Below are 22,796 nucleotides of genomic sequence, written 5' to 3' on the forward strand. Positions count from 1 at the left end.
TCCTGGGAGGGGATCCAGGTGAGGGAGGGGAAGGAAATGCTGGGGAAGGGCCTTTCCTGGGAAATGCTCTGTCGTGAGAACAGTGGGTGTGTGCTGAAACTGCGCCCACTCCCTTCGGTGTCTGAGGGCTTTGGGTGGGATTGCAGCAAGAGCGGCTTGTGTTTAATTAACTGCATTAATTAAAGCAAAGCACAGCAGGGCCTGAGTGAGCTCCTGCACCCCTGGAGTGCCCCAGGCCAGCAGCACAGGGGCTGGAACACCCTGGGACAGTGGGAGGTGTCCCTGCCGTGGCAGGCTGCAACAGCCTTAAGGTGCCTCCAGCCCAAAGCATTCCCGATTCCATGGGCAGCTCCCGGGCTGGAATGGGGGAATGGGGCTGGAAAGTTGTCCCAGGGTGCCACAGCCACTGTGAAGGGGGTGAGGATGGAGGGCCAGGCAGCAGGTGACCTCAGGGAGCCCGGGCTGCCGTGGGACACGCAGAGCCACGGTGCTGGGGTGGCTGCAGCTGCCTTGGGGACCTGGGGAAGGGTCCCTGGAGCAGCAGGGACGGTCCTTCTGTGCCCCTGGGGCTGTGGAAATTGGGAAGTGAATCCCAGTTTCTCAGGAGGGACATTGGGCAGTAGAGCCATGGAATGGTTCAGGTTGGAAGAGCCCTCTGAGATCAGCCACTCCAGCGTTCCCCGGCACTGCCACCACTGCCCCAGGTCCCCAAGGGCCACATCCACAGGGCTCTGAAATCCCTCCAGGGATGGCCACTCCACCCTGCCCTTTCCAGGATGGAATCTCCCAGTGGAATTCTCCCCTGAGGCTGTTCCCTCTCCTCCACTTCCCTGGGAGCAGAGCCCCAGGCCTCTCACTCCCATCCTCCCCACCCCAAATTTGATCCAAAGCCACCTGGAAAATGCCTTTTTGCTTTCCTGGAGCTGAGACTGACAGATTTCCTGGCTTTTCCATGCAGCACTCTGCAGGATGGGCTCTGGCTGAGAGGCAGGAACAATTTGCAGGTTTCTGGTGCTAATTTGGGGAAGGGGAGCTGGGGTGCTCTGGAGAGGAGCCTGGTTTGTGGCACACCTGCGGGGATTGGTGCTGGAATAAGGGACTGAGCCACATCCTGTGTGACAACCGAGCGTGCCACTCCTCTGCTGCACTGCTGAGCTGGCCACGTGTGGCAGGACACCAGCAGATGGAGGCAAATGTGATTTTGGACTGATTTTGGGGGGGTTTAGCCCTCTCTGACTGGGATCTGAGCTGATCCCCGTGTGTCCCCGTGGGCAAGGAGTGGATGCTGGAGCTGTGGCCTGGGAACACGGAGTGTGAGCGAGGATAAACTGCAGCTGCTGCTCCTCAGGAGGGCTGGGTGGCACTTCAGCAGTCTGGAGGGACAATTGGCTTTATCTCCCTCAAGAACCGCTTCCTCGCGTGAGAAACGCTGCTCCCCTTCAGAAGTGTAAAAGCTTTAGAGCAACCTGATCAAAAATACAGCAGAAGGCTGACGGGAGGAGGCATTCCGAGCGGAGGGCTCTCTCCCACGAGTGCTGAGCCACACCAGGGAGGTTTGGGACGAGTGTGGCAGCACGAGGCTGCCCCGTCCTGCCCCGAGCTGGGCACCCGGAGCGCCCCGCTGCCCTCGGAGGCTCCAGAAGCACCTGGGCAGGGCTGTGGCACCTCCAGCGAAGCTCCCCCCGTGAGGCAGAGCTCGGGACGAGGCAGACGAGTTGTTTTGACAGAGCTGTGCAGCGAGCTCCCGGCTGAGGCTCCCCGCTGCAGCGGCGCCTGGCAGGGCTCGAACCCCCGCGCCTCTCGTTCAGAAACCCACGGCGAGGGTGGCAGGAGCTGCAGGCTCCAGCACAGCCCTGCCGAGATGGTTCCTGCACACGAGGAGCGGTGAACGCACAGCCTGAAGCCATGTCCCGGCACGCGGCTCCCTGGCAGGCCCTGCTGGGACCAGCCTCGCTCTGCTGCCTTTCCCAGGCGGATTTTTCCAACTGAGCTGCAAGGGAACGGTTCTGGGCTAGCTCAAGATAAAAAAGCCTCCCGGGAGCTGTGCTGGTGCTTGCAGCGCTTGCCCGGGACCATCTCTGAGGTGGCTTCCAGAAGAAACGCCGTTTCCTGCAGCTCTGCCCCTTGCCAGCCCCTCCGCCCTTCCCTGCTCTTCCTCCCGAGCTGCAGCGCACTGCCCAGCAAAGTGCCCATTAACCCAGGGTGGGAAAAAGCCAGTTCTGGGGCCTCATTAGCAAAAATGAAGAATCGATCTCTCACCTGTCGATAGCTGCTGCACTGCTGAGAGCTCCTGATTGAGGGGGGCTCTGCGGCTTATTCCTACATTAGAAAGATGTTTTAAAAACAGGATTTTCAGCCCGGCTGTGTCAATTATGTGGTCAGCAAAACAGAGGAGAAAGAGCTGCTTGATCAGTATTTATTCAGGGGAGCAAGAAAACACACTCCATTTCTTCAGCTGAGCTTATCTCCTCGAGCTTTTACTGAAATATTTAAAAGCCAGGCTTGTTTTTTTATCAAATATGCAGCTGAGTGTTTGTTAAAATGCCCCCAACCCCAAACATTCTGTGCAGTGGGAATACCCCACACTGTCATTCATCCCCCTCTCCGGCAGGCTCTTAGGATTTCCTAATTTTCCTTGAAATGCAAAGTTATCTTTGGTAATTGCACCTGTTTGGGGTGCTTTTCTGCCCTCTTGGTTGTTTGGGTTAAATATTTGAGGAGGATTAGAGAAGATATTTGGGGGAGAAAGCCCCTGATGGCCTCGGGGAGGTGAATTTGGGTGATGGAACTCTGCGGATCCAGAAAGGTTTGATGGAAGCAGCATGTGTTTGTTAGCAGGGCTGAGAAGTTTTGGAAATTTAGAAATTTTTGCTGTGGGAAGCCCCAGAGAATTGTGGGGTTTGGTGAAATTCCTCCTCCCTGGTTCTGCCTGTCCCCCTGGGGCTCCTGCAGAGGGTGGGGTGCTGGTCCCTGCGTCCCCTCTCATCCCCCTGTCCCGAAAACAGGGAGGTGAGGAGGGAAAGGAAATGTGGAGGACCTGTGCTGATGGAGAAACTGCTCCAGTTGTCATTTCCCTGTTCCAGCTCTGCAGGTCTTGATTCATGGAGCCATGGAATGGTTTGGGTGGGAAGGGACCTCAAATCCCACCCAGAGCCACCAATCCATGGCAGGGACAGCTCCCACTGTCCCAGGTGGATCCAACCCCAGTGTCCAACCTGGCCTTGGGCACTGCCAGGGATCCAGGGGCAGCCACAGCAAATCTGGGAATTCCAGACAAATCCCAGCCAGGAATTCCTTGCCAAGATCCCAGCCCAAGCTCCCCTTTCCCAGTGGGAGCCATTCCCTGGCTCCTGTCCCTCTGTCCCTTGTCCCCAGTCCCTCTCCAGCTCTCCTGGAGCCCCTCTGGGGACTCTGAGCATTCCCTGGAATTTTCCCTTCTCCAGAGGAACATTCCCAGCTCTCCCAGCCTGGCTCCAGCCCTGACCCTGTTACTGCCCTTCCATAGAGATCCCTTCATTCTTTGCTCTTCGTGCTCCTCATTTCACCACGGAACCCCAGAAGGTTTCCCTGGAAGGGACCTTAAGGCCACCCAGTGCCACCCCTGCCGTGGCAGGGACACGTCCCGCTGTCCCAGGCTGCTCCTTTAGGAGCTCCCAGGGTGCCCCAGCCAGAATTGCCCAGGGACTGGGACTGGGACTGGGACTGGGACTGGGACTGGGATGTGCTGAGGGTCCCTCCCTGTCCTGGCTGTCCTTGTCCATGATGTCCCTGTGCCCTGGATGTCCCTGGGCTGATGTCCCCATGCTGGGTGTTCCCATCCTGCATGTCCCTGCCCCAGCTGTCCCAGTGTCCCTGTCCCACTGTCCCTGTCCCAGTGTCCCTGTCCCCTCTGTCCCTGTCCTGCTGTCCCCATGCCAGCCCCGTTCCTGCCTTGCCCGGTGGTTGCTCCCGGAGCTGGCAGGATGTCCCCAGGCCCCGGGGCTCTCAGGATGTCCCAGGATCCGGTGGCTGCTCCTGGGGCTCTCAGGATGTCCCCAGGCCCCTCAGGATGTCCCCAGGGCTTGGTGGTGGCTCCTGGGGCTCTCAGGATGTCCCCAGGCCCCTCAGGATGTCCCCGGCCCGGTGGCTGCTGCGAGTGGGAAGGTGCAAGTGGCACACAGGAGGGCTCTGGGAGCCACTTTGCAGCAGGCAGAGCAGAGGAGACCGTACCAGATCCAATTGCAGCTGCAGGCAGGGCAGCAGTGCCCGGAGTGCCCCTGGAGGGAACCTCAGCTGGGGGAAAAGCTCCATCTCGGCCGTGGTGTCTGCCCTGGAGCAGGGGCTGGCACACGCCAGCCTCTGGGCAGGGACAGAGCCAGCCTGCTGAAACCTGGCCTTTTCCCTGCTTGGGCATCTCGGTGCCAAGCCTGTGCCAACCGCAGGGCATCGTGGTGTGGCTCTTGTGCTTTATCCCACTAATCTGTGGGGTTGATTTGAGTCCTCTGAGTGCGTGAGTCCCTCTCCCACCCCGTCCCAGCGCCCAGCACGGACTGGGGGAACAGACTGGTGCTGGTGGAGGTTGAGGGAAGCAGCACTCGGTGGCTGCCAGCCCCAAGGGACTGAAATCCCTCCTCTTCGTGGCACTGCTGCTTCTCCTGGGGGGGTTTGTGCTCCAGAGAAAAACCCTTTGCAAGGCTGAGGAACCTGGGCTCTGCTCAGGGTTTGGGCACCAAAGATCCGCCTTGGGAGGTTTGCAGCTGGGTATCAGCACTGCAGGGATTTCGTAATGAACCTCAGGTTTGTTCACTTCTTCCTCAAAAATAACTTCCATTTTCTCAGCTAGAATTCCCTGCAGCTGTTCCACGTTTGAACTGCCTTTCCCTCCCCTTGCAGGCTGAATTTTGGCCTCAGAAACTGGGGCAGGAAGAGCTGCTGAGCTCCTGGTTTAATACCAGTGCTCCGAGTTTTGCCCGGCAGCAGCCCCGGGTGCTGGAAAGCTGCTGGGAATTGGCACCAGAGCCCTGATTTTCCCCCCACTCGCTCCACCCTGCGAATGCAGCACCTCAGCAGGCATGGGATGCAGCCCAGGGCATGCAGGGCAAGGGCCCCCAGCCCTGTCCCTGTCCCTCTGTCCCTGTCCCTCTGTCCCTGTCCCCATCCCCGTCCCTGTCCCTGTCCCTTGTCCCTCTGTCCCTGTCCCCATCCCCGTCCCCATCCCCGTCCCTGTCCCCCTGTCCCTGTCTCCTATTCCTTTCCCATCCCTGTCCCCATCCCCATCCCTATCCCTGTCCCCATCCCTGTCCCATCCCCATCCCTGTCCCATCCCTGTCCCTATTCCTGTCCCATCCCTGTCCCATCCCTGTCCCATCCCTGTCCCATCCCTGTCCCTATTCCTGTCCCATCCCTGTCCCATCCCTGTCCCCATCCCCATCCCTATCCCTGTCCCTGTCCAGTCCCATCCCCATCCCCATCCCTGTCCCATCCCTGTCCCCATCCCTGTCCCATCCCTATTCCTGTCCCATCCCTGTCCCCTCTGTCCCTGTCCCATCCCCATCCCTGTCCCATCCCTGTCCCTATTCCTGTCCCTATTCCTGTCCCTATCCCTGTCCCATCCCTGTCCCATCCTTGTCCCCATCCCTGTCCCATCCCTGTCCCCTCTGTCCCCATCCCATCCCCATCCCTGTCCCATCCCTGTCCCATCCCTGTCCCATCCCTGTCCCATCCCTGTCCCCTCTGTCCCTGTCCCATCCCCATCCCTGTCCCATCCCTGTCCCTATTCCTGTCCCATCCCTGTCCCATCCTTGTCCCCATCCCTGTCCCATCCCTGTCCCTATTCCTGTCCCATCCCTGTCCCATCCCTGTCCCATCCCTGTCCCCTCTGTCCCTGTCCCTGTCCCCATCCCTGTCCCATCCCCATCCCTGTCCCATCCCCATCCCTGTCCCCTCTGTCCCTGTCCCATCCCTGTCCCAACCCTGTCCCATCCCCACCCCTGTCCCATCCCTGTCCCTGTCCCCTCTGTCCCTGTCCCCGTTCCCGTGCGGGCTGGCTCCTCTGGTGCTGCTGCCAGCAGAGAGAGGCAAAGAGCCGCCCGGCAGCGGCGGCAGCAGCAGCAGGGCCGGGGGCTCTGCAGGGGAGAGGAGCTTTTCCCCCGCGAGCTTTGGGGGTTTAATGCCAACCACAGGTTTAAAGGCGCAGCTCGTTAACGGAATTGTGAGAAATGCTACTCACTTTTCAACAAAAAAAAATAAAAATGGAAAGGTTTATTAAAACCTGATCAACAATACAACAGAAGGTAGAATAGAGAAAATATCACAGCGCTGGGAGTGAAGGACCTTTCCCCACCATGTGCTCACCCGCACAATGGGGGCTTTGCCTTTTAACCCTTTAGCCCCCCCAGGTTCTGTCCCTCGGCTCCTTTTCGTGGCCCAGTGGTGGAGTTTGCATCCCTAAATCTTCACTGGAGGTCGGCTGCTGCCCCAGTGACAAACCAAATGTCCTCCCCAATGTCCCGAACCAGCCAGCCCTGGAACAATGCAAGGGGGTAAATCACAGCTGTAAATCTGTAAAACTGCTCTCTGATAATTCTCTATTAAACAGATCTACATATACATATATACTTCTCTCTATTGATTGTCTACTAAACATAGCTACATATATATATTTCTCTCTATTAGTTCTCTATTAAACATATATATACTGCTTTATTAATTCTCTATTAAGCATATATACATATATAGAATTAATCGTCTATTAAACATATTTACATATATATAAACTTCTGTCTAATAATTTTCTGTTAAACATATATACATATATATATTTCTTGTTATTAATTCTCTATTAAACATATATGTGTTTATAGTCTATATATACACATATATATAGACTTCCCTATTAATTCTCTATTCAACATGTATACATATATAGACTTCTCTCTTAATTCTCTATTAAACATATACATAGGCTATTAATTGTCTATTAAACATATATATATTTCTCTCTATTAGATATATAGACCTCTCTTAATTGTCTATTAAACATATATATATTTCTCTCTATTAGATATATAGACTTTTCTATTAACTGTCTATTAAGCATACATATATATACATACGTATATATATATATACTTCTCTATTAATTCTCTACTATATATATTTCTCTCTATTAAACATATATATTGACTTCTCTATTAAGTGTCTATTAAACATACATATATATAGACTTCTCTATTAATTGTCTATTAAACACACATATATACGTATATATATACATATATATATACTTCTCTCTTAATTGTCTATTAAACATATATATATTTCTCTCTATTAAACATCTATATAGACTTCTCTATTAATTCTCTATTAAACATACATCTATATAGAGTTCTCTATTAATTCTCTACTAAATAGATATATATATTTCTCTCAATTAAACATCTATGTAGATGTCTCTATTAATTCTCTACTAAATAGATATATATATTTCTCTCTATTAAACATCTATATAGACTTCTCTATTAATTCTCTACTATATATATATTTCTCTCTATTAAACATCTATATAGACTTCTCTATTAATTCTCTACTAAATATATATATATTTCTCTCAATTAAACATCTATATAGACTTCTCTATTAATTCTCTACTAAATAGATATATATTTCTCTCTATTAAACATCTATGTAGACTCCTCTATTAATTCTCTCCTATATATATATATATATATTTCTCTCAATTAAGCATCTATATAGAGTTCTCTATTAATTCTCTACTAAATAGATATATATATTTCTCTCAATTAAACATCTATATAGACTCCTCTATTAATTCTCTACTAAATAGATATATATTTCTCTCAATTAAGCATCTATGTAGACGTTTCTATTAATTCTCTACTAAATAGATATATGTATTTCTCTCAATTAAGCATCTATGTAGACTCCTCTATTAATTCTCTACTAAATAGATATATATATTTCTCTCAATTAAGCATCTATGTAGACGTCTCTATTAATTCTCTACTAAATAGATATATATATTTCTCTCAGTTAAACATCTATATAGACTCCTCTATTAATTCTCTGCTGGGCAAATGTCGCCGATGTTGCCCGTGGCCGTGGCAGCCAGCCTGGCACGGCTGGGTCACAAACCGGGCGCTGCCCGGGCTGGCGGCGGCGCTGCCCGCGGGCACCGGGAGCCGCGGCCGGCTCCGTGTTCCCTCTTCGCCCCGGTTCAGCTGGAGCTGGCACGGCTTTGCTCCGTGCCCAGACTCTGGGGAGGGAGCTGTGAAGCCCTGGCAGTGCCAGCAGTGGCACGGCTCTGCCTCCTTCTCCCGGCATGTGTTGCCACCTCCCGAGCCGTGCTCCGCCACAGCTGGCTGCTGCAGGGAGCTGAGCTTAATGAAAACTCGGCTCCTTCCCCCTCCCAAAATTCTTCCTTCTCTGCCCCCCGAGCTTTGCCTGCTCCCCGTGCAGGGGGAGGGATGGGACGGGCATCGGGGCCGGTGGGGCTGCGGTGCCCGAGCAGGAGCCGGCTGGAGCTGCTGAAGGGGGATAAAAGATACAATTCCATCGCATTTCTATTTCTTTCTATTACGTTTCTATTTAGACACAATCTTTATTGGTAAAGAATCAACAATAAACCTGAAGTGGAGGCTGGCAATTAATCCAGGGATGATAAAGCCAGCAATAAACACCCTGAGCTGTGGATCTTGGCTGACTGAAACCCTTGCAGCCTCCAGACGCCGGGTTTGGGGTTTTGATCCCCGTCTCCCTCTTTGCTGTAGGATCGTGGGCTGGGGAGGAGCTGGGCAGTCACAGCGGGAGCCCTGCCCGCTCGTTTCGGTGGCTGCTCACCTGCCCCTCCTGCCAAAATGCGGGAGCACCCATCAGTGAGCAAAGCCCAGCTCCATCGCTGACTCCGTACCCTCAGCTTCGCCCCTGGGAGAGCAAAAAAAAAAAAAAAAAAAAAAAAGGGAAAAGATGAGAAATAATGAAATAATCCAGCCCGGGTGATGTGCAGCTCTGCAGAGGACCTGGAGACAGACTCTGCTGTTCCCCAGCCAGCCCTGCCCGCGCCTTGGCTGCGCTGTGCCACTTGTGACTTCTCACTCGCTGCCTCTCCAAATGCACTTTTGGCAGCTCGCTGGTTCGAAGCGCTTTCATTTCTCCCCCATTAGGATCGCTGAAGCGACAAGAGGCTCGGCGGCTCCACGGGCACGTAGTTATTGCTGTGTTCTTGCCTCAATCAGGTTAGCAGCGGGGAGAGCCGCGCCGGCCGCCCCAGCCCAGCAGAGCACCATGAATCCATCAGGGACTAAGAGCCTCCCTTTTGGGGAATAATGGCTTTTCCTGACAGTGTTGATGAAGAGCGAAGAGGTCCATTTGCAGTAAACTGTAATTTTTCCCCCCCTCTGGTCTCCTGCAGGATGCGATAGACCCGGGATGTGTCCTTGTCCTGCTGCTCCCTTTTCTTGGCAGGAAAGTGCCCCTTTTTTTGGCCAAGGGTTGGGCTCGGGTTTTCCACCTCTGCCGTGGGAGTATTCTCGGTGTCACTGAGGTGAGTGGGGTTTAGGAATCTCTGGAGGACGAAGGGCACGGAGGGAGCTGCGAATGCACCTCAAAGGCGCCTCCGTGGTCCCCGGCTGCTGCTCCCGCTGCTCCTGCTCGGCCCCAGACCGGCTTGGCTTGCTCCATCAGCTCGGGATTTAGGGAGCTCATCCCAAATCACGTCCAGGTCACGGAACCCATTGCATCCGCCAGCTCGGTGTGGCTAAAATGAGGGGAAACAAATCTGATCTGGAGCAACCCGAGCTGGATTAGGGAGCCCAGGGAGGGGCTGGGCACCTCCAGAGGTGCCACCCAACCCAAACCGTGCGTGATTCCAGCGGCATCCACGTCCTCCACCAGCCCTGGGGCAAGGATGGTTTTCAGGGAATGATTCCCACTCTGCTGAAGCCTTTCCAGGAGAGTGCTGGGAGGATTAATTAGTTAATGTTTATTGAGTGCTGGGAGGCTGCACCGTGTTATTTCAGAGCTGATTTTAGCCGTGGGGACTCGATTCTGGTTCCACCCACTCTTGGTTTGGGATCTGGCAGCAGCTCCTGGTGCTGGGAATCAGCAGGGCCAGGGCAGTGCCCGTCCCTGTGCTGGCACTGCTGGGGCACCTCCAGGGCTGGGGCAGCTCTGGAGAGCCCTGGAGGGGCTGGAGCTGGCCAGGGCAGGGAATGGAGCTGGGAAGGGAATGGAGAGTTCCTGAGGGAGCTGGGAAGGGAATGGAGAGTTCCTGAGGGAGCTGGGAAGGGAATGGAGAGTTCCTGAGGAGCTGGGAAGGGAATGGAGAGTTCCTGAGGAGCTGGGAAGGGAATGGAGAGTTCCTGAGGAGCTGGGAAGGGGCTGGAGAGTTCCTGAGGAGCTGGGAAGGGAATGGAGAGTTCCTGAGGAGCTGGGAAGGGAATGGAGAGTTCCTGAGGAGCTGGGAAGGGGCTGGAGAGTTCCTGAGGAGCTGGGAAGGGGCTGGAGAGTTCCTGAGGAGCTGGGAAGGGGCTGGAGAGTTCCTGAGGAGCTGGGAAGGGAATGGAGAGTTCCTGAGGAGCTGAGGGGGCTCAGCCTGGAGCAAAGGAGGCTCAGGGGGACCTTGTGGCTCTGCACAGCTCCTGCCAGAAGGGGACAGCTGGGGGGATTTGGGATCTGTTCCCAGGAACAGGGACAGGAGGAGAGGGAACGGCCTCAGGGGTGCCTCAGGGTGGGCATCAGCAGGAATTTCCTCATGGAAAGGCACTGGCAGTGCCCAGGGAGGTTTGGAGTGCCCATCTCTAAAGGGATTTCAAAGCCCTGTGGATGTGGCACTTGGGGACGTGGGCAGTGGTGGCCCTGGCAGGGCTGGGGATGGTTGGGTGTGATTGTCTGAAATCTTTTCCAACCTGAACAATTCCCTGGTTCTCCTCAGTGACTCAACAATGCTCAGAAAGGCAAAGGAGCTTTGGCACCCAGGAAGAGCTTCAGGTGCCTCCTGTGCTGCCTCATTTCATGGCAGGAGGGGCAGAAATGAGCAGAGCCTTTGAGATTTATCCCACTCGTGGGCTCTGTTGAGCTTTGTGTCCTGAAGGGCCAAAACCTCCCTAATGCCAAGATTTGAGGAGCAGGGCTGTAAAACCTCCACTGGGGAGATTTCCTGTGAGGAACAAGAAGAGCTATAGGACGGTGTTACCTGGTTTTCCAGGTTTATCAGGAATGCCAGACTGCTCCACATCTGTGAGCAGCTGGAGCTGGGCTGGTTTTTTCCCCTTATTTCCATCAATTAAACAACTGGGATTACTGGGGAAGCACATCTGGATTGGAGGCTGCCCTCCCGAGGCCTGGGAAGGGAGATGGAGCGCTCCAGGAGGAGCTTGGCTGCATCCCACGTTCTGCACCACCCAATATTTGGAATTCAGCGTGGGCTGGGTGATCCGAGCTGTGCTTTAATAAACCTCACAAGCCCCGGAGTGTGAAACCACTGGCAGCTCCTGACGGGGTGCAAACTCCAGGCTGTTACCTCGTTAAAATCTGCGTTTCCTGGGCGCAGGCGGGGTGGTAGAAGGTGAGAACATGGCTGGTGGAGCAGGAAGGGAACGGCTTTTGAAATGGGACTGGCTGGACTGATGAAATCAATTAACTAAAAATACTCATTTTTCAAGGATTTCCTCTCCAGCCCGTCCTTCAGAGGGGTTTTGTTGTGTAACAGGGCAGAGTCCAGCCCAGGCAGAGCCCTCCGAAGGCTCTCGGCAGGACTTCAGCCTCTGGGTTTTCCTTCCACGCTGGGCTCATCTACCCCGTGACTCCTAATTAGTTCTTTGTCTATAACTGTGCCTTGTCATGATGAGTGATTAATGAGTGATTCATCAATAAGGGCTTTTCTCCAGGCAGTTATTCCTGGCCTGGCATAGCTGGAGCAGGCACCCATGGATTTAGGCTCAGTTCTCAAAGGGTGGCACCAGGTGCTTTTCAGATGAAGGATTAGTTTGGATTAGGAATAAGGCAGGAGATTTTTATGGAGCGGGTGACAAATAAATTCCTGTCTCTGAGCGCAGGACTGTGGAATGTTCCCGTGTTTAATAGGAGGAGGCTCATCCATTAAGGAGAACTGGAACCCTCCGTGCTGTTTTTATAGTGACAGGTGTTGGTGAAGAGATTGGGGCTGGATGGATTCTTTAAATAAATTCTTTTTTTTTTTTAAACTATCTCTAAGCTGCAATTCTGCTGCTAAATAAGGATTGCTAATGAATGTCCTGACAAGCAAAGATCACATCTATTCCCAAGATTTTTTCCAGTCTCCATCTCCTCACCGCAGCTTTGGTTCTCTTCAGATTCTGCTGGGCTTTGAGACTCTGCCTTAACCATCATCGTGGTATTTAAGGTGATGTTTCTGGGTTACTGAATCAGCTCCTGAGTTCATAAAATCCCAGAAAGATGGAATGGTTTGGGCTGGGAAGGGACCTCAATCCCACCCAGTGCCACCCCTGCCATGGCAGGGACACTCCCACTGTGCCAGGCTGCTCCAGCCCCAGTGTCCAACCTGGCCTTGGGCACTGCCAGGGATCCAGGGGCAGCCACAGCAAATCTGGGAATTCCAGACAAATCCCAGCCAGGAATTCCTTGCCAAGATCCCAGCCCAAGCTCCCCTTTCCCAGTGGGAGCCATTCCCTGGCTCCTGTCCCTCTGTCCCTTGTCCCCAGTCCCTCTCCAGCTCTCCTGGAGCCCCTTCAGGGACTCTGAGCATTCCCTTGATTTTTCCCTTCCCCAGGGGAACATTCCCAGCTCTCCCAGCCTTCCTCCCAGCAGAGCAGCTCCATCCCTGGGATCATCCTGGAGCCTCCTCTGGGCTCTCCAGCAGCTCCAGCTCCTCCCTGTGCTGGCACCCCCGAGCTCAGGGCTTTAAAACTGCTACAGGTGGTGGCAGAAGTGCTGACTCTTCCTCAAAATAACTGTAGAAAAGTCAGAATCCTGGAAAGGACGGGTGGAAATCTCTTCCATGGGTCCTGAGAAGGTGGGTCTGAGACCACTTGTGAACAGCCTGGAGCTGATTCCTGCCCGTCCATGAGGGATCTCTCCATGAAGCAGAGCCCGACCTGACCCGTGCGGTGTCCCCCTGGCCTGACCTTGGGGAGAGCTGCAGTGGCCACAGGCTGGAGAGAAGTGGCCACTCCTGCCTGCTTCTGTGGACAGTGGGATGTTGGAATAACACTGCTCCAACCCTCAGGTCTTTCCTGGTGTAATCCCACCCCTGAGCACCCAAAACTGAGCAGAGGCAGAGCCCCTGCAGGGCTCTGGGCCATCCCAGGGAAATGCTCCCTGCCAGGAGAGCCCCTGGTCCAGGCTGGCCATACCCAGCCATCCTGGAGTGAAATCTAAAGCCCAGCACGGATCTGGAGCCGTTCCCTGTGCTCCAGAGCAGATTTCCCCGTTTCCCAGCGGGGTGGATGAGGTGGGAGCGTGGCTGCTCCTCCAGGACGGGAATGAAATCCCACCAAAACCCCAGACTGCTCCCCAGAGCAGCCCCGGGCTGGCAGGGCTGCCAGGGAGCTGGAGCTGCTGGAAAACGCTGCAGACAGAACAGGAATTAGAGGAGAAAGAAGTGAAAATGAGCTGGCAGAATCCTGAGGTGACTCATCAGGTGCATCTTGTGAAGTCTCTTTGGAGAAGTAATGAAACCGCGTGTTCTAACAATATTTGCACTGCAGCAGGGAAAGGCATAAATATTGGGATCAATTAATGAAATTAGAGAATTTGACCATAAAAGCCCTCGTGCTGGCTCAGAAACCATCCCTCTTCCTTTTTGCTGGTGTCAGTGCCTGCCGTTGGAGAGGAAATCCCGCAGTTGCGTTTCCCACCCGGCGCAGAGGAGACCTGGGCAGCTCTGGGGTCCCCGGGATGTGCTGGGGAGCCCCAGGAATTCCCCCCGACCCCCTGGAAGTTCTGCAGCTAGCGGGCAGGCAGGGAGCTGCTGGCTGGCTGGGCCTGGAGCCCCCTTCCCTTTGGATTTTGGGATGTAGACCCACCTGGCCTTCAGCACCCGCGAGGATGGTCCTTTGTGTGCCCCAGCCTGTTTTCCACCTGGGAAAGGGGGAATGGTGATTTTCCTTAGGAAGGGAATTTTTCCTCAGGACAGCTCCTGTGTGTGTGTGACATTTCGATCCTCAGGTCCTCACCACAGGCAGTGGAGCTCATCACAGAGCTTCATTTTGGAGCGTGGCATGAACTGGGAGTGAAATTTGGGGTTGTTGGTATCAGTGGGTCAATGAATGTGGTTTTTAGCAGGTTAATTGCTTTATTCCAACAGCATTTAAATGGATTTATATTTGGGACTAGCAACAAACCCGGGGTGAGGGAGGGGGCTTAGTGAACACCCTGAACACCTGATGTGGAGCTCCTGGGTGGGTTTTGGTGGGGAAACGGCGAGCCAAAAAGAGCCATCGCCATCCTGGGCTGTGGCAGCAGCAGGAGCAGAACTCCCCAGGTTCTCCTGGCCCGGGATTGGCTCCGACACAACTCTCCTTGGAATAATTCCCCTGGATCCTGGCGGCCTCCACGCAAGAGGATGTTGACAAATTGGAGAGGAGCGAAGGAGCCACGAGGGTGGGGAGAGATTGGCAAAGGAGCCTTGCCAGGGAGGCAGCCAGGCTCCTGGCTCGCAGGGAAATTGTGGGTTCAAGATGGAAATGGGGCTTAAAGGTGGCTCTGCAGCTCCCTGAGGGCAGAACAGGCCCCGACTGAGGTCTGGGCCGAACACCAGCTTGTGACAGCAAAACCCAGCAGTGCTGGGCCACTGCAGAGCCTGGTTCCCACCCTCTCTGAGCGATGCACATCATCCTCCGCTGGGCTGGGGGTGATAATTCGGGTTTAGGGGTCACCCGTGCAGGAATCCCCCCTGCCCTGGGGAAGGAAGGGCGAGCCCCGGGGCTCTGTCTGTGCCCGGGGGTCTCAGGGCTCGGGGTCTCCTCCTCCCGCGCCTCTCCGGGGATGTTTCCTCCTCCAGCCCCACTCGTGGAGCCACATTTGGGGCTTTTGAAGCTGTCAGGAGGCAGCAGGGAGGGTTCTAAACCAGATTTTTCCTCCCTGTGCGCGTTTCTCGGCGCATTTAAAACCGAGAGCTGGTGGCTGTTTGTTCTGTTTGTTGGAAGGCCGGGGTTTATCTGAGGAGCTCCTCGTGTTCTCTGCAGGGCTTGTCCCACCTTTGCAGGGACTGGATTTCCGCAGGAAGCTCATCCAGGGAGAGCCTGTGCTAAATTTACCTTGAGATCAGCGTGCAGCAGAGAATTCGGGGTTTGTAAAGCTCTGAGGTCTGGCTGTTCTCGTTCTTTCTTCCCATTTAATACAAGTTTAATGTCGTGGCTCGCTGGCCTCGCTGCCCATGCAGGTGTGAGGGAGCTCAGGTGTGTAAAGAGTCTTTAAATCCATCCCGGGGGGCTGCAGAAAATGAGATTTTTATCTCAATCCCTTGTATTTGTTTATAACAGCAGTTAAAAGATGAATATTTGGGATAAAACTACACTGGTGTTTTTTTTTTTTTACATTTAATATTCTCTTTTGTTTTTTTCCAGCTGTGGGGAGCTCAAAAAATCAAACAGGTAATACACTTTAAAAAATATTTTCAATATTTATTATTTTCAAGTGTTGCTGCTTTTTCCTGTCCTCCCTCGTTCCCTTTGCCAGTTGCTGTTTTGTCTTCCCATGGAAATGTAAATGCAGAGCACACTCTGCCACCAAAGAGCCTGATTTTTTTTTATATATATTTATATATTTTGATGTCTTCATTTTCTCCTTCCTGTCTAGTCAAGAGCTTTCTTGTCTCCAGTTTTTTGCAAATAGTTTGACAGTTCCTTGGGAAGGTTTGTGCCTGTGCTGTACCTTCCTCCCTGCACTCCCAGATCCCTTGGGAATTGATTTCTCCTTCCCAGTGAATTCCAGTGCAGCCTCCTGGGCCTGGCAGAAAATGTGGGGGGCAATGTGCTGAAAATGGGCCCAGTGAGCGTTGCTGCTGTTGATCAGTAAAGCAGATTTAGGTTTTTTGGGGAGGTTGGGATCTCCAGAGGCACCAGGGCTGGCTGAGGAGCTGTGGGGGCACATCAAGGTTGGAATTCCTGGGAAATCCTGAAATTCCCCAGGTCCTGTGTGGGGTTTTTTGGGTGTCCCCTATGGGGCCATCCAGGGAGGGCTGGACCTGCCTGTTGGTGTCCCAGCTCGTGCTGGAGCAGGGGGGAGAAGGTTCTGGAATGGGATTCATACCTGGAGATGGGGAGAAGGTTCTGGAATGGGATCCACAGCTGGAGATGGGGAGAAGGTTCTGGAATGGGATCCACACCTGCAGAAGGAGAAGGTTCTGGAATGGGATCCATTTTGTGAGAAGGTTCTGGAATGGGATCCACACCTGGAGTGGGAGAAGGTTCTGGAATGGGATCAACACCCGCAGTGGGAGAAGGTTCTGAACTGAACCCCCCAATGGTGTTTTGGCCTCGGGGGTTTTGGGGTCTCTGCTGTGACCCCTCTGCTTCCCCTGCAGGATAAAGGGATTTTTCTCCTCACCCTCCCCATCCCTCTGCCACGGCCAGGGCTTTTCCCTTTTTCCTACCCGACATTTCAGGATGTGGTGGAGGACATATCAGGATGTTTCAGGACATTTCAGGACATTTCAGGACGTTTCAGGACATTTCAGGACATTTCAAGACATTTCAGGATGTGGTGGAGGACATTTCAGGACATTTCAGGACATTTCAGGACGTTTCAGGACATTTCAGGACGTTTCAGGACATTTCAGGACATTTCAGGACGTTTCAGGACGTTTCAGGACATTTCAAGACATTTCAGGATGTGGTGGAGGACATTTCAGGACATTTCAGGACATTTCAGGACATTTCAGGACGTTTCAGGACATTTCAGGACCTGATGGAGGACATTTCAGGACATTTCAGGATGTTTCAGGACATTTCAGGACATTTCAGGACGTGATGGAGGACATTTCAGGACATTTCAGGACCTGGTGGAGGACATTTCAGGACATTTCAGGACGTTTCAGGACGTTTCAGGACATTTCAGGACATGGTGGAGGACATTTCAGGACATTTCAGGACGTTTCAGGACGTTTCAGGACATGGTGGAGGACATTTCAGGACATTTCAGGACATTTCAGGACGTTTCAGGACATTTCAGGACATGGTGGAGGACATTTCAGGACATTTCAGGACATTTCAGGACGTTTCAGGACATTTCAGGACATTTCAGGACGTTTCAGGACATTTCAAGACATTTCAGGATGTGGTGGAGGACATTTCAGGACATTTCAGGACGTTTCAGGACGTTTCAGGACATTTCAGGACGTTTCAGGACATTTCAGGACATTTCAGGACGTTTCAGGACATTTCAGGACATTTCAGCCTCGGTGGAGGTGCTGAGAACAGGCAGGGCCAGAAAATCCTTCTCCTTTTGCCTCCTCAGGCTGCGTTTCCTGGGGCTCAGGTACAGCTGTGGGTGGCTTTTGGGGACACAGCGCCAAGAAAAGGCCACTCTTTGTACGTGAGGGCCAACTGTTTCCTCCTAACCGATGACACGATGCTCCTGAACGTAAATTTGGGATGGGATTGCATTGATTACTGCCGGGGAGGGGTTCTGGGGGGCTGCTGAGCCCCGAGTGCCTCTGGTGAGAGCGAGGGGGGTCCCGGTGGGGGAGATTGGGGGGCTGGGTGCTCACGGGGGGTTTTTGGGTGGCTTTGCTGTGCCCGGTGCCCTCACTGGGGCTCTCCGGGGACACTTTTGCAGGCCATCATCCACCCCGACACTAACGAGACCATCTTCATGCCTTTCCGAATGTCAGGTAGGAGCGGCCCGGCCTCTTCTCTTGGAATCCGGAGAAAATACCGAGGGGCGGGGGGTCTCCTCTGTGTGAACTGAACCTCGCCAACATTTAGACCAAGATCAGGAAGCAATTCCAACACCAAAATCCCTTTGCAGGCGAGGAAAATGACGATCCTAAATTCCACCATGAGATTTAGTGCTTAATATTCCTTTTTCCTTTTTCTTTTTTCCTCTTTCCTTTTTCCTTTTTCCTTTTTCCTTTTTCTTTTTTCCTTTTTCCTTTTTCCTTTTTCCTTTTTCCTTTTTCCTTTTTCCTTTTTTCCTTTTTCCTTTTTTCCTTTTCCCCTTTTCCTTTTCCTTTTCCTTTTCCTTTTCCTTTTCCTTTTCCTTCCCCTTCCCCTTCCCCTTCCCCTTCCCCTTCCCCTTCCCCTTCTCCTTCTCCTCCTTCTCCTTCTCCTTCTCCTTCTCCTTCTCCTTCTCCTTCTCCTTCTCCTTCTCCTTCTCCTTCTCCTTCTCCTTCTCCTTCTTTTTCCATTTTCATTCTCCTTTGTCCATTTTCCCTTTTCCCCTTTTCCCTTTTTCCCTTTTCCCTTTTTCCCTTTTCTTTTTCCTTTCTCCTTTTCCTTTTCTTTTTTCCCTTTTTCTTTCTCCTTTTCCCTTTCCTTTTTTCCCATTTCCTTCCCCTTTCCTTTCTCCTTTCTCCTTCCTCTTTCCCTTCCTCATGGAGGCGACAGGCACTTCCTATTTTAACTGGACCCCAGCCAGGGCCTTTTCTGGCATTTCTGAGGGATCTGTCACCATTGGGAGCATTTAAATTTTGCAGTAAATGGCAAAACTTCCACAACTTCAGGGCTGTAAAATGCAGGTCAGCAGTGACCCATCCTCACTGGATGAAGAGGAGGGGGCTGGGGGGGGGTTCATTCCCCAGGAAAGACTGGGATGATCCCTGTTTTTCCATATATATATATATATTATAGCCCAGCACTGGGATTCTGGGGAGGATCAGCTTCTCTGCGCCTTAATGAGCCGTTTAATGATTAAAAATGAAATTTAAAACCCTCTCTGGGGTTTCCCACCCATGCTCTGGTCCCCAGCAGCTCTTCTGGGGCTGCCAGTGGGGCCCTGGTGCTTTTCCAGGAGATTTATTTCAACAAACAGGACCTTTCCCATGGGTTGGGGTGCAACACCTTCGGCTGATCCGGGCACAGGGAAAACTCAGGGTTGGGGTTTGTGCTCAGTGTTTGGGGATGATGCTGAGGGTGAAGAGGAGCCAGGTCCCTCTGCTTCGCTGCCTTGTCCTATGTTTGTCTCCCACATTTTGCTTCCTCTCAGGTCTTTGCCCTTTTGGGTTGTAAATTGGATGCAGGAAGTGAATTCGGTAATATTGGGAAAAAGCTCCGAGACCTTCTCGTGGAAGTCAGAGAGATGGATTATAATTAGCACAGGAATTGGCAGCCGCAGCAGGGGAAGATGTGAAGCGTCTGATTTTTGTGCTGCTCAATGAAATTTGAGGAGAAGGCTTTGGAGAGCTGGCAAAGCAAATAAAGGATGGGAAGAGCAGGAGGGTGCTGCAGCCCTTGGCTGCTCAGGGTGTCCCAGGGTGGTGGCAGTGGGGGCACCAGGGGTCCCTAAATTGGGACATTCATTCAAATTCATTAATTGATTGTTTTCCCCCGCAGGTTACATCCCCTTTGGAACCCCCATTGTAAGTATTTGCTTGTGGGCACCAGGAAATGATTTCTGAGCAGCTCTGCACACTCACATTTCCTCTTATTGAGGGGCTTTGATCTATTGGTGTTCTGAGGGTATTGATCAATTACCTATCGGGTTATTGGTGAATTAACCCAACCTCTGCTTGAGGCTGTTTCTCTCCTGCTGAGGTTATTCAGCTGCTCATATATTGATGTTATTTATCGATTCTGTATGAGAATATTGATGAATTATCCCAGCCTCTGGTTGAGGGTATTTATCTGTTATTAAGGGGGTTTTATCCATTAATATATTGAGGTTATTTATCTCCTATTTATGAGCTTATTTAGGAATTAACACAACCTCTGATGTTATTTATTTATCTATTATTGAGGTGATTTTTCTATCAATATATTGAGGTTATTTATCTGTTATTATCTTTTATATCTATTGAAGTTATTGATGAATTAATCCAACCCCTATTTAAGGTTATTTATCTATTATCGAGGTTATTTATTTATTCATATATTGAGGTTATTTATCTATTATCTACCAGGTTATTGATGAATTAACCCAGCCTCTGTTCGAGGTTATTTAGCTGCTATTGAGGTTATTTATTTATTCATATATTGAGGTTATTTTTTATTAAATATCAGGTTATTGATGAAATGACCCAGCCTCTGATTGAGGTTAATTATCTATTATTGAGATTATTTTTCTATCAATATATTGAGGTTATTTATCTATTAGCTATCAGGTTATTGATGAATTAATCCAACCCTTTCCTTTCAAGGGTATTTATCTACTGTTGAGGTTATTTTTCTATCAATATATTGAGGTTATTTTTTGTTAAATATCAGCTTACTGATGAATTAACCCAGCCTCTGTTTGAGGTTAATTGTCTACTCTTGAGATTATTTATTTTTTTCCATATTAACTTGATTTATCTGTTATCTATCAGGTTATTGATTAATTAATCCAACTTCTATTTGAGGTTATTTATCTACTATTGGGGTTATTTATTTATTCATATGGGGAGGTTATTTTGTATTAAAAATCAGGTTATTGATGGATTAACCCAGCCTCTGTTTGAGGTTATTTATCCATTTAGCATCCACAGCCTCCCTCAGCACCTTCATCTTTCCCTCTGGAAAGCTGAAGTTGTTGCTGGCAAAAATGCAACTCCTGCAACGCTCAGATTGCATTTTTGGGCACTTTTATTTTGCATTTCTGTGGTTCAAGGCACTCCAGCTCGGCCAGGCAGTGCTGGGTGCTCTCGTTTGGGTTAATTAACCCAAAAAGATGAAGAGGAAAGGGGAAAGATGAAGGTGCTGAAGGAGGCTGTGGGAATGATGTTAAATGGATAAAAAACTCAAATAAGAGGCTGGGTTAATTCATCAATAACCTGATATTTAATACAAAATAACCTCTCTATATGAATAAATAAATAACCTCAGTAGTAGATAATTAAACAGAGGCTGGGTTAATTCATAATAACCTGATAGACAATAAAAAATAAACTCTCCAGATGAATAAATAAATAACCTCGATAGTAGATAAATAACCTCAAACAGAGGCTGGGTTAATTCATCAATAACCTGATATTTAATAAAAAATAAGCTCAATATGTTAATAGATAAATACCTTTGAATCGAGGCTGGGTTAATTAACCTCCTGAGGTTGTGGCTGAGGGGGATTTCTCCTTGTTTTTGGGAATTTTGGGAGTGTTTGGGTGCTCTCCGTGGCCAAAGGCAGAAGGGAGAGAATTCTGCCTGTTCTCCTCCTGCTGAGCTGTCCCCTCCAAACAGGAAGGGTTCATTCAGCCCAGCTTTGTGGGAAACTGAGGCACACTTTCCCCAAAAACTGGAGTCGAGAGGCATTTCATCCCCAAGGCCACCAGCTCCTGCTTCAGCTTCTTGGTCCATTAAAACAGTCGAAGGGGCAAAATACACTAAATTTAATTTCCTTAAACCCAGCGGTGCTCAGGGTCTGGCTCGGGGTCGTCTCCCTTCCCAAAGGAGGCTGATAACCCCAAAGGAGGCTGGTGACCCCAAAGGAGGCTGGTGACCCCAAAAAGGAGGCTGGTTATCCCATAAAAGAGACTGGTGACCCCAAAAAGGGGATTGGTAACCCCAAAAAAGAGGCTGGTAACCCCAAAAAAGAGTCTGGTAACCATAAAGGAGGCTGATAACCCCAAAGGAGGCTGGTAACCCCAAAGGAGGCTGGTGACCCCCAAAAGGGGATTGCTAACCCCAAAAAAGAGGCTGGTAACCATAAAGGAGGCTGGTGACCCCAAAGGAGGCTGGTGACCCCAAAAGGGAGGTGGTGACTCCAAAAAGGAGGCTGGTAACCCTAAAGGAGCCTGGTAACCCCAGAAAGGAGGCTGGAAACCTCAAAAAGGGGATTGGTAACCCCAAAAAAGAGGCTGGTAACCATAAAGGAGGCTGGTGACCCCAAAAGGGAGGTGGTGACCCCAAAAAAGAGGCTGGTGACCCCAAAGGAGGCTGGTGACCCCAAAGGAGGCTGGTGACCCCAAAAAGGAGGCTGGTTATCCCATAAAAGAGACTGGTGACCCCAGAGGAGGCTGGTAACCCCAAAGGAGGCTGGTAACTCCAAAAAGGAGGTGGTGACTCCAAAAAGGAGGCTGGTGACCCCAGAAAGGGGATTGGTAACCCCAGAAAGGAGGCTGGAAACCTCAAAAAGGGGATTGGTAACCCCAAAAAAGAGGCTGGTGACCCCAAAGGAGGCTGTTAATCCCAAAAAGGAGGCTGGTGACCCCAAAAAGGAGGTGGTGACCCCAAAAAAGAGGCTGGTGACCCCAAAGGAGGCTGGTGACCCCAAAAAGGAGGTGGTGACCCCAAAAAAGAGGCTGGTGACCCCAAAGGAGGCTGGTGACCCCAAAAAGGAGGTGGTGACCCCAAAAAAGAGGCTGGTGACCCCAAAGGAGGGGATCAGCGGGGCTGCTGCTGTTTGTTGTGGTGGGCAAAGCTTCGGTGGGAACTTTGTGGGGGGCATTTTAAAAGAAAAGGTTAAACAAAAACGAGCTAACGATCAAATTGACAATGAAATCGGCCCCAATCCAGAGCTGTCAGAGGAGCCGAGAGCTGTCAGATGAGCCCAATTTCAGGAGCTGTAAAGGATAAACTGGAACCTCTTGTCATTTAGAAAAAAAAAAAAAAAAAAAAACCCAAACGTTTCAAATGTTAAAATTAAAATGTAACATTTATGCCAATCGATCTGTGAAATTTAGTGACAAAATTGGCAGCCTGCTCCAGCATAAAAACAGTTTGAGTCTT

General features: G+C 51.2%; 1 protein-coding gene across 4 annotated transcripts in view; it reads left to right on the forward strand.

Moving 5' to 3' along the window:
• The window catches only part of SFXN5 (sideroflexin 5), a 100,234-nt gene that overhangs the window by 17,837 nt on the left and 59,601 nt on the right, over window positions 1-22,796 (forward strand). For all 4 annotated transcript variants that reach the window (XM_021526797.3, XM_077782660.1, XM_021526799.3 and 1 more), the window contains 3 exons: window positions 15,564-15,590; window positions 17,776-17,830; window positions 19,491-19,516. In XM_021526797.3, the coding sequence (XP_021382472.2) occupies window positions 15,564-15,590; window positions 17,776-17,830; window positions 19,491-19,516 (108 nt within the window). The remainder of the gene's footprint in view (window positions 1-15,563; window positions 15,591-17,775; window positions 17,831-19,490; window positions 19,517-22,796) is intronic.

The sequence above is a fragment of the Lonchura striata genome, chromosome 4, assembly GCF_046129695.1.
Source record: "Lonchura striata isolate bLonStr1 chromosome 4, bLonStr1.mat, whole genome shotgun sequence".
NCBI classification, from domain to species: domain Eukaryota; kingdom Metazoa; phylum Chordata; class Aves; order Passeriformes; family Estrildidae; genus Lonchura; species Lonchura striata.